The following is a 12211-nucleotide window of genomic DNA, read 5'->3' on the forward strand; positions in this document are numbered from 1 at the left end:
CTCACATACACACATACGCTCACACACCTTTTGTATACAACTGCTGGAGGTTAATAAATAACTTGACACTCACCAGGATTCACAGACTAAGAACCCCTGCGCTATACATTAGTGGGTCTAGCAATAGCAGTACATACAGCTCCCTAAAGGACAATTTGGAGTCAGGGAAGGGAGGACATTTTCATTTATCACAGTGATTTTTGAGGGACACTACTGGGATGAATGAACAGTGGCGAAGATATTAAATATCTTGCAATTCACAGAAGAGTTCAAGCACAGGCTAGATACTGTGTGTGACACTCAGGACCATCCCCGTCCTTCTAAGTGCCCTGTTGTATCACCAGGACAGGAAGCAATGGACAGTGAAAGAGAGACTCCTCTAAGTGCCCCAATAAAGGTGGCAGCAGCTGCCCTGCAGGGCCTCCCACGGAGAGGCATGGTGGAGGACTGGAGCACAGGAAGAGGCAGCCCTGGCTTCCAGCCCTACCAGATCTTTACATAAAACCATGTTCTTCATCCCACTTTTTCCCATCCAGTCCTTCCAACAACGTTGAAACCAATTTCCAATTTTAAATATCTGTCTGCTCGAAACACCTGATGCTCAGGCTTCCTGAACTGAAGCCTGGTTGATGTAGCACACCATACAGAAAGGCCCCCAGTATCACTTTCCAATCTCCAGCAGAAATAAAACCTACCACAAATATAAACTGCTAGTGCTGTAACATGCAATCATACGGAAAAGCTTTTACATCAGAGCTTTTATATTTACATATAAAGCTTTTATATGAAAAGGCCAATCATTTTAGAGAAATTCACTGTGTGATAAGGAAGCTTACGTGAATCCAAGATATTATGTCAAAATTACTGAATAATGTATCCACTCTCTCCATTCTGGCTGCCTCAATGGATCATAACATTTCCAACCACACATTTTGTTGGGAAGGATTTTGGTGCAGTGGCAAAATTACATCAAGAGCTATAAAACTAACAGCAAATATATAAGAGGGAAGATACAAAATTTCTTGTAACAGAGTTGGAACCAAACTCACTGTGTAAGGAATTTGCTATATAACTTTTCCATCACTGTATTTTGCCAATAAAATTTTAAAATAGCATTTAACAGTACTGCTGAAAGGAAGTGAAAGGTCAAAGTGTTAATCGCTCAGTCGTGTCCGACTCTATGCGACTGCCTGGACTGCAGCCCAATAGGCTACCCTCTCCATGGAATTCTCCAGGCAAGAATACTAGAGTGGGTAGCCATTCCCTTCTCCAGGGGATCTTCCTAATCCAGGGATCAAACCTGGGTCTCCTGCATTGCAGGCAAGATTCATCACCAACTGAGCCACCAGGGAAGCCCTACCCCCTATATTTTGAAAATTCTTGGAGTATAATGATAAGTATGAAAAAAATGTTTTAACTATGTATTTATTTCCTGGTTGCCTGTTATCTTTCTCTTATTCTAATAAGAGAATTCGTGAGATTGGCTTCTGGGAAGAGGATTATGAAGTTTTGGCGGTAGTTGTTTTCCTCCGACTTAATTCCCTGTCACCTACTAAAGACCAATGTATATGGTCTCCAAATACATTGAAGGATATGGTCCCTTCTGAATGCAAGAGACTGAAAATATGCCTCAACATGCTTTTGTGCTATTTCATCTCTATTCTAAACCACGTCATAACTTAGAGAATTGTCTTTATGTAACATTTATAATTAAGGCTCGGCTCATTTACATAAATATTATACTTCCTCATTTTCTCTGTTTCAATAGCTTGTAATTTGCCTCATTATCCTTATTTCAATTATGGTGATTTCTTTTTTAAGTCATGTACAAATAAGTCTGTTCTGTTATTACCTCTCCTAATACTAGATATTACTCAAGGGCCCACATTTAGCTATGCTATTTCATTTTCCTGTACTTGTATAGAATGTCTTCTTACCCTCTTCTTTTATCACTTCTCCCAAATCTAAATGAATCCATCAAAGTGAAAGTGAAGTGAAAGTGAAAGTCGATCAATCAAGCCTGACTCTTTGTGACCCCAATGGACTTTACATTCCATGGAATTCTCCAGGCCAGAATACTGGAGTGGGTAACTTTTCCCATCCCCAGGGATCTTCCCAACCCAGGGATCGAACCCAGGTCTCCCGCATTGCAGGTGGATTCTTTACCAGCTGAGCCACAAGGGAAGTCCAAGAATACTGGAGTGGGTAGCCTATTCCTTCTCCAGCAGATCTTTCTGACCCAGGAATCGAACTGGGGTCTCCTGCATTACAGGTGGATTCTTTACCAACTGAGCTATTAGGGAAGCCCCAAGATGGGTATAAATGTTATAGTTTCTACAGTACGTATTTATATGTTGAAATGCATATTATTATAAATTATTTTCCTTTTGTATCTTCTTTATATTAGAATTTGGGCATTTTATTGATTTTTTAATCACGAGAATATATAATAATAATATTAACCATGAATTTCATTTTCATACATAGAGGAAGTATAATAAAATATATTGCTGTAAAAGGGGGGGTGGGTTTGAAATGGTTGAGCACCACCGCTACAGCGGCTGGAGATACATTCAATCCAGACAGAACTTATCGGGTTGTTTGCAGTCACTCAGGTATATCTTTCTTGCCTGGAGAAGCTCCATGGATACAGGAGCTACAGTTCATGGGGCTACAGAGCCAGACACAACCGAGTGACTAAGCACAGCACAGGTATGTCTTATCTCTTCCAGTATATAGAAAGTTCCTTTAAAGAGAAACCCATACCTTCCATTTTCTTAATTACTCTATCATATTGGCACATTTAAGAAAATACCTCTTAAAGGTGAATGAATTCTTAACTATGGTTCTCTTCACTCCAATAGAAAGAGCATCCCCAGGAGACACAAACGCTCTTTTCAGTGACTGGGCTTCTGATGCTCACTTACAGGGAGTCCTCCTGCCCCATCTCAGCACCAGCGCCCTTCAAGGCTCAAGGCCTGCAGTCTGCTGTTGACCTGAAGTCAACACTTTACAATGGAATTTTTAAAAGCAAAATTATATATACACTTATTAAATTCAAGAGAAAGAGAAAGATGCCTCTAAGAAGATAAACAAAGGAAGTAGCAACATTTCAGACTGGGTCACAGCAGTAAACAGGTACAAGAGGTTTCACAAAAATTATTGCTTTATGAATCTATCACAAGTGATGCTTGGGCTTCCCAGGTAGCGCTAGTGGTAAAGAATCTGCCTACCAATGCAGGAGACATAAGAGAAACAGGTTCAGTCCCTGGGTCGGGAAGATGCCCTGAAGGAGGGCATGGCAACCCACTTCAGTATTCCTGCCTGGAGAATCCCATGGACAGAGAAGCCTGGCGGGCTAGAGTGATGAGGTCGAAAAGAGTTGGACACAACTGACGCAACTGAGTGTGCAAGCACGCACAAGTGATGCTTATAACGATAAACCATACAAGTGACCTTGTCTTTTAGATATAAGCATTTATTAAAAGCCAAAAATTACTTACGCACCTCTATTTCCCAGAGTGCTTTAGAACTGGTGGCAGAAGTGGCTGATTGACGCAAGGTTGTACGAAGGAAAATGTGCTGTTTTTTCTCATATTCATCACAAGTCAGAAACTTCTCTTGTTCGGCATGGAACAATCGAACAACATCACCCTAGAAAAAGAGGCAAAAAAAACTGCATTTCCTTTGCTGTATGTCTCAGGGAACTCAAACCAGGGCTCTGTGACCACCTAGAGGAGCGGGAAAGGGTAGGAGATAGGAGGGAGGTATGTATGGGGACCTATGTATGCCTATGGCTAATTCATGTTGATGAATGGCAGAAAGGAAACCAATACCGTAAAGCAATTATCCTTCAACTAAAAATAAATAAAAACTATTTTCAACAAAAGTTTGAACAAACAGACGTAAGAAGTAGGTGACTCTGTAGGTTTTTGATACTCTGGGCCCTTCTGCTAACACTTGGCTTTTAATGATTACGTATACATTTCCAAATATAGGAAGGAAAACTCAAAATGAGTTTAAGGTTTACAGTCACATTCTAAGCTTCAAACACAGTGAACACATAGGTTTTGCATCTAGAAGCTCAGTAAGACAAGCTTCGATTCTTCCAGCAAATGTCCTACGTAACATACTTACTCCTTTTAGTACATCTTCTCGATAGGAACTGTATTTCATGAACAAAGTGATTTTCCAGCTAGTGTTGCAATTAACAGCATTCACCTATTAATGAAGAGATGTTAAGTTATAAGACGGCAGGTTCCATTTTATACCATGAATTATTACTTCAACCAGAGGAAGGAGAAAAAAGAACAACTTTGGACAATGGGGTATGTATGTCAAAAAATATCTTCAAAGGACCATTCAAAACCTATAGGTATCTTAGTAATAATAACTAGCATAAACTGGGCTTATGCTTATGAAAACAATGAAAGAAACTATAAGATTTCTTTTTCTTCTCGTGATAAAAATCAACAAATTCACTTCCTTTCCTCCCAAACTTACCTCTTTACACCCTGGATTATCGAGTAGTTCTATGTTGCTGGCATGCAGTGGCTGTCCTGCATTCACGGGCATCAAAACAACTTTATCTCCAACAACAATCTGGAAATCAGAATCAAGTTGCAACTGAGACACTGCATGGATCTGTGGTGATATATTTGATGCTAAAAATAACTGTAAAAAGTCCTCATTATTGACCTAATATTTGACTTGTTTCCCAATTTTAGGTCAATTCTTTTCTCTTTAAGATAAAATATCTTCTGATAAATGATTATATAATCATGTCCCACAGGGCCTATAAGTGTGGATTCATAAAACTGGTGCAGATTTTTTTTTTCTTTTGCTTGGCATGTGGGATCCTAGTTCCCCAACCAGGATCAAATCCACACCCCTTGGGGTAGAAGCATGGAATCTTAACCACTGGACTGCCAAGGAAGTCCCTAGATTCTTTTCTTATTGGTTTGCCATTTCAGTTAGAGCTTTCTTAATGTCAGTAATTAGGTCAGCATCCCTCCACAGAGGTCTGATGCCATGTACATAGGAGCTATCAAGAATGAATACATCTGCCACAAAACAAAAATCTGCCTAAACATTAAAACCACTTCAAGTGCAAGCAGGGAATCTTATACATTTGTATTTGCTCTAAATTAAAAACAAATCTACTATATTTGATCTGTCCCATAGTCTCAGAAATTTAATAAACATTCTAATATCATCTGGATTCAGAAAATAAAGAATCTGGTATGACTCTATAGGAACATGTTTATAGTTTGGGCGTTGGGTAACCAGTTCCCTTTAATCTTAAACATCCAATACTAACAGTGTTCCTTAAACCTGGTGCTCATTTGTAAATAAAAATTAAAATTAATTATGGGAAAAGTGCTCTAAAGAAATAAGTCAAAGTTGATCTTTTTATTAACAATGCTTGCTTGATCTTTAAGTGTCTTTATTCATCACTGCGGGGAAATGAAGTTGTGCTTTTCTTAATGATAATAGTGAACAGTTATGTTATAGTTATTAAAGTTACTTTTGTCAAGTTCCACTAGAAGATTTACTTCTGTAGTACCTTCACTCTTCTTCACAAAATTGCTCACCACTTCAGAAATGAAAACCAATACCTTCCCTTTGCATATTTCATATCAACTAAATATTAGAATAGATTAATAGATAACTGAAAAACAAATTAGGACTGAGACAATAAAAACAGATAAAACGTCTTCTCCCTGGATCTGAATCTAGACTAAGACTTTAAGGAACATAATTTCACATTTTCAATGTCAATAAATTATATATAAGAGTCTACTTCACCTACAGTACTGTTGTCACAAACTATACCTGGAGATTCAAATATGATAGAGAAGCCATAAGCTCATCAGTCGAGCAAAAGAAGGTTATTCTTTGGTTTGCAGGAATGACTTCTGTTATTTACAGGACTGGTCTCTGTTCACCATCCTGCCTTTCAAGTCCATAACCAGGTGGAGGCTGTGATTCAGAAAGAACCATTACAGAAGCTCTTTATTATGTCCAGATATGGAAAAAATCATTTAGAGACTGTGCTAAGTGAGAGGATGAGAGGGCAGAACTGGGCTATGTTTGCGTAAAAAAGGGAGAGTAGGAGTATACACATAAGAAATCATCCCAGTGGTTAACTGTGAAAAAGAGAAGTGGGAACTGGGAACATGGGAAAAAGGATGAAAAAGAGACTTCTCCCTATATATCTTTATATTGTTTTCTATCTTTGAATCACGAATTGGTATCTATTTTAAGCAATTAAATTACAAACAAAATAAACAAAAATCAACATGACAGACATATTTTCAATACCTCCCTCGAAAAACAAAAACATATGTTATTGCACATGACACCAAGCCAACTCCAAGTCTCAAAATCATGTAGACGCGTGAATAGTCTTCCATTCTACAAGACACTGGGACTCAACACTGCACTCTGCCAATACTACATCTGGTCTTCCAACTTCCTAAAGAACAGTTAGATTTGGTTCACTATCATTCCTGTCTGTACTCTATAAATATTAGCCAATAAGTTGCTAACTATAATGACGTATTTTAGCTACATCTTACTAATTAAAAGAATACTTTGGTTGCACCTATAGTCAGTGCTCTAAGACTCACTATTTTACCATAGTTTTCTGTAAGCTTTGGATCAATCCCTATATTAGTTTTACTTCAAAACAATAGCTGTAAAGTCTTCTATAACTTTGAGACTAGTCATATAGCCAAAATGTCACCAACTTCAAAGATTCTTAAGTGTGGTATTCATAAGGAGAATCTAACATGATCTCACTAATTTCCAGGTCCTAGGTCTTGTTGTTGACAGTGGTTACTTTGATCACACATGATGAATAAAACTGACAAATGAAATGGACAAGATGCTAATCATAAGATACAAAAAGAACAGTAAGACGTGCTAGGAATAACACAAGTGTATGTAAGAAGTAGTCTCTATTCTTGAGGAATTCTTATCTGTTTAGACAACTTGGTAAATTTGGTAGTATTTTCAGAAGAGTGCAGGCATAGAGCCTGATCCACTGACGCAGAGAGATGTCCTCTGAGAAGCCATATATTTAATACAGAACTAGAGGATGATATCATTTTCTGCCATATCACGTTCACTCTAGTGCACACACATTTTAAAAAACTGCAATTCCAAAAGCATTTCTGCTGATTCTATGTAACAGTCATGGAAGATTCATGCTGGGATTTTACTGGAAATAAAGAGCAACACAATACCACCAGCAGCCACCCTTCTTTTGAAGTGGCACCTGGTGTTGTGAAAAGAACACTGCAGCAGAAATCAAAACACCAGGGATCAAGTCTCACCTGCTCTGGAATTCCAAGGAGTCTAGGTTTTCAAAAGGGTGAAATCTACTTGCTATTTAAAGAGGCTCTTTCCCTAAGGGTTGTTTTTCTATTTCTTGACTGAAAGAAATATCTGACCATTTCTCCCTTTTAAAATCTACTATCAAGGTAAAGAACCGATGTCTTCTTAGATCAAAGTTGAGGATGAAAAATTAACAACTCAATCAAGGGAAGATAAACAAAAATAAAATATTTATGTACTCTGCTCAAAGCTGTCCCCAGTGACTTTCTGAGCAACAACAAGCAAGGACATCTACACAGCTAAAAGTTGAGGGATACATGAAACTATTTTTTCCCCAAAAATTATCTACCCTGAAATTCTATAAGATATATATGACAGAGATGGCCTTAAACAGTAGAAACCACTGATTCTTTGAGGATATGAGCACTTTTCTCTCTAGCCTATCATCAGCCTTAGTCTTACATTAGCTTTCAGTCACTGAACATCTTTTGGGTAGTTATAACCTAAATCGCAACTTAACTAATTAGTAAATAATAAAATAGAAATTTAAAAGTCCTTTAAATCTTGCAATTTCTTCTTTTTAGTTTAATTTTTTTTTAATCTATAGTCTTATACAGTCATGGAAATGAATAGAATTTGTATCCTGTTGTGTGAAAATTGTATAAAGCTTAATTATGTTGAATCAGTTCATAGTGCTCTTCAAATCTACTATATCCCTTCTACTTTTCTATCTATTCATTCTACTAATTTCTGAGAGTATGATACTGAAATGCCAACCAAAAAATTTTAATTATCTACTTAAAAAATAATTGTAACATATAGTGGAAATATATGTAACTTGGCTCTGTATTTTCCAAGTCTCCAGTAAGTGTTATCATACTTTGATAATTTAAAAAATTTTATGAAAAACTGCTTCAAAAAATCAATAGTAATTAAACCACTTGCTATGAAATGACAGGGTTTCCAACTGCCTTCAATAAAATACAGTACACTTATATTTTAGAAAAATGCTACCTATTCCTAAGGAGGAAAATGAGCATTATGATATAATTATTTTCATGGAAATAAAGGTCTATGGATGTGCTTATGCTTTCACAGCAACCTTAATCACACACAAAAGCTACAGTGGTGAGCAAAAACAGTGAGCTATTTCAGCAAAAAGCAATGTGTAAGGTTGTTTTAGCCATGCTTTATGGAGCACATCCATATAAGGAGGATCTCTATTTTGCATGTAACAATTATACTATCCACTTTAACAAAGAAGAAGTGCTTGGGTGGTAGGTTGTTCCCCATCCTGCAATCCAGTCCAACTAATTATTTGAAATAGTTCATTACAGTCAACTCTCTTTGATCCTGTAAAGACATTTGGGAGTAGGGAAAGGAATATAAGATGAAAAATTAGATAGGATGAATTAATAAAATCATCCTTATTGACATTTGGAGCTTACTGTTCATCATTCAGTCATGTCCAACTCTTTGTGACCCCATGAACTGTAGCCCACCAGGCTCCTCTGTCTATGGGGATTCTCCAGGTAAGAATAGTGGAGCGGGTTGCCATTCCCTTTTCCAGGGGAGCTTCCCGACCCAGGGATCGAACCTGGTTCTCCCACATTGAAGGTAGATTCTTTACCATCTGAACCATGAAAGAAGTCCATAAAGGCATTTGGGAGTAGGGAAAGGAATAGATAAGATGACAAATTAGATAGCATGAATTAATAAAATCCACGCTAATCTCAAGGCTCTAATTTATCCAACGATTTCATCCCATTCCTTGAGAGCCTGAGCTCAGCTCTTGTTTGTTTTCATGCTTAATTTTCATTGACTACCTGCAAACAGGGACCCTACTCAGTGAGGGGGACTGGAGAAGTATTTTAAAACAGGGCATCCAAAGACACAGGTTGTTCTTAAGCTGCATGACCAGTCCCCGAATGATTGAGAGTTGACTGTAATTAACTACCTACTGAAATTAAAATATATGTCATGCTCACAGCACATATCACTTGATGCCAAAAGAAAAAAGAAAATAACTTATTTTCAAGGAATCCAAAACAAGTTTAAAGTGCATTACATTCCTGCATGCCATGCTTCTCCCAAACCTTACCGAAGGAGGATACCATCAGCTAATCTATTAACCAAATTAAACCATGAAGCTTGTAACCTGTGGAGTTGAATTTCGACTTCAAAATTCACTGGAAAAATAGATTTATTACAATATAAGACATTCCTAAGACAAGAAACAGCCAATACATTTTAAAATATCATTATAGTATTGATTGAGAAAACTGTCAGAATAATAAGACCTTAACATTGCTTTCAACTTTTAATGTTAATTTTTTAAAATCTCAACTATTTTTATTGATCACCTGACTCAATATTTGTATTCTATTTACAAAATTTATTGAGTACTTGGTGTCAACCAGAATTTATTAAGCATCTCCCACATGCCAGGGACTGTCACCTGCTACTTCATCTATTACACACAAAAATATCTAACTATTGATCTTATTAAATCATCACACGTAATTTTTATTTTCTCTGCTCCATAAAGCAGCAGAAAAATATTTTGCAACTACTAAAATTCATATGCTATAACATATTTAAGTATTGTCACCAATGAGCCACTGCCAATCATTACATTACACATCTCCTCATACATTGCACATTTATTAAGTTGTACAGATTGTAAACAACTGGCCACTGAGCCAATAAATGACATTGTCATAATTTGCTGTGTTACTCTATTAATTCAAAGGAATAAACTCCCATCTCCTAAACACAGCTTATTCTATACAGCCACACTCCCTCCTGAATAAGGCCAAGAAGCAAATTCTGTTACTTAAAATTCTTTCACAAAATTCTGTCTGGAAGATGATTTTAAATCAATCTGATCTTAGTCTTTGTATGATTCCCGAGCACAATCTGTACTATAAATAAATGCTTTCAACCTATTAAAGAAATTAACGTAAAATAATATGTGGAAGCTTGAAAACTATCTTTTCTTTCTTCGCACTTTTTGGATTCTCCCATTATTAAGAACTAACATCTTTAAGAACACACTTTTTCTCTTCATCTTAGAGCTACATACATTGTCGCCCTCGCTTCTCAGCTTCCAGAAGGGATGAATATAAAACCAAGACCCTTCATTTCCCGCAGCATCCAAGGACACACGCATGGCATTCTTCTCGAGTAAAGCAGGTAATCTCTTGTTGACAGTCAGATACTTGTTGCTTTTTATATGCAGTAGCTGTAGGGAAAAGATAGGGATTACTGCCTTCATTCTTTGATCTCCTCTGTTCATTACACACATATATTTATATTTAAATCACATACCCACATAACACGGCTCAGGGGAGAGAGTAAACAAAGAAGCTCTTTGCAGACTTACCATCTTTCCAAGTTAACTTTCTTTGGGTTCCTCCTCACCTCCACCCCCAGTGCTGTTTCATAGGAAGTGAGCACATAAGGAAAAAAACCTAAGGACACGTCCCTGAATGATTTTCATCTACTGATAAACAATAGGACAAACCCAGGCTTTCCAAAAGAGACCAGGATGTTACTCCTCACTACTGGGTTTGCGAACATGTTTATTCAGGTTTTCATAAGATATTACAGAAAAGCCTGAATGAACTCTTTGATCAACTCAATATATTCTTTCTCAATTCCTGCCTGGCCACAAAAGCAAACTATATTAAAGGATAAGCAAGGAACTGGAATAAAGCATCAACCCACTTCATATTATTAACCACCACTGCCTAAAACCAGCCCTTATCCCCCTGTGTGAGGAGACCAACTGCTCATCCTAAACAACCTCTCCCACAAGAGGACACGATCCCGCTCCTTCTCAGATGAAGGCAGGAGGGCCACCGCTGGGGTTATCTGGATCCCATGGGCAAACCCTTTCCAAGACACTATTCTGAGTAGGAAAACTGAAACAAATAAACTTCCTGTTTATTAATCCAATCTTTTCAAAAAAAGAATGGTCGTTTTAACATCCACAAAATAAAAAGGAAATTATCTCAGAAATTTCCAGTGAAATCAGTGAAAACCCTCATGGGCCAACTCCAGTCCTTTTGGAATCCACCCTGTTAGAGCGTGTGGCTCAGCCCTTAACGTGTTGGGAAATATTTGCAAGTCAGATTCTTGACAAGAAACCTAAGTTCTGCTTGCTGGTACTTAATATGAAGCAAAACTTGGTTAAGAGAAACTCTAGCTATGGAGGACCACCCAAGGGACATTCAGCCACAGGTAACACACAGTCTATTATGGGATTAACTCGTAACAACCGGGGAGTCGCAGACCCAGGGCTCTCCTCTTGCCCCATCAGAGAATTGCTCTGTTGGTCCCGTGCTCTGGCACTTGGCCACTGACCAATAACAAAACATCAGGGGATGTTATTTTTTGAAACAGCTCTATGAAACACCTCATTGTAGCATTTATGGTAAGGAAGTTGTTAGGGCCATTGTTTACTATATTAAACAGTGTCCTCTTTATGAGAGCTCATTGGAGAAACAGTTCTCTGGTCCTCTTCCTGAGAATGTTTGTGCTTCCAAACTTCTGACTTAGTTCTCTGTACCGGCCTTCTACTAACATGTGAATATCGCAATATTTCACATGGCCTTATACCTCGACAAGCAACAAAAAGGCTTCAACTCAAAGTTTACCAGCCTTTACAACATGGATATGATAAACATGCTTCACCTTTGACTTCACTTTATTCATGCAATCAGTATTTTCCCTTTGATCCAGTTGCCTTATTTATTTCTATTTTATCTTATTATGTGAAAAGTATTTTTGAAAATGCCTTACATTCTTTTTGGAACAAGGTGGGGCATATATTAACAACTATCAAGTAAAAAATTAAAAGATCTAA

General features: G+C 37.5%; 1 protein-coding gene across 3 annotated transcripts in view; it reads right to left on the reverse strand.

Moving 5' to 3' along the window:
- Window positions 1-12211, reverse strand: part of ITPR2 (inositol 1,4,5-trisphosphate receptor type 2) — a 563379-nt gene that overhangs the window by 434409 nt on the left and 116759 nt on the right. For 2 of the 3 annotated variants that reach the window (XM_043881798.1, XM_043881800.1), the window contains exons 5-8: window positions 10427-10585; window positions 4504-4602; window positions 4138-4221; window positions 3508-3654 (exon numbers count right to left, since the gene is read on the reverse strand). In XM_043881798.1, the coding sequence (XP_043737733.1) occupies window positions 3508-3654; window positions 4138-4221; window positions 4504-4602; window positions 10427-10585 (489 nt within the window). Of the gene's footprint in view, window positions 1-3507; window positions 3655-4137; window positions 4222-4503; window positions 4603-9442; window positions 9489-10426; window positions 10586-12211 lie in introns of those variants that run through there. The other variant, XM_043881799.1, reaches the window with a different exon arrangement.

The sequence above is a fragment of the Cervus elaphus genome, chromosome 22 (genome assembly GCF_910594005.1).
Source record: "Cervus elaphus chromosome 22, mCerEla1.1, whole genome shotgun sequence".
In the NCBI taxonomy this organism is placed as follows: Eukaryota; Metazoa; Chordata; class Mammalia; order Artiodactyla; family Cervidae; genus Cervus; species Cervus elaphus.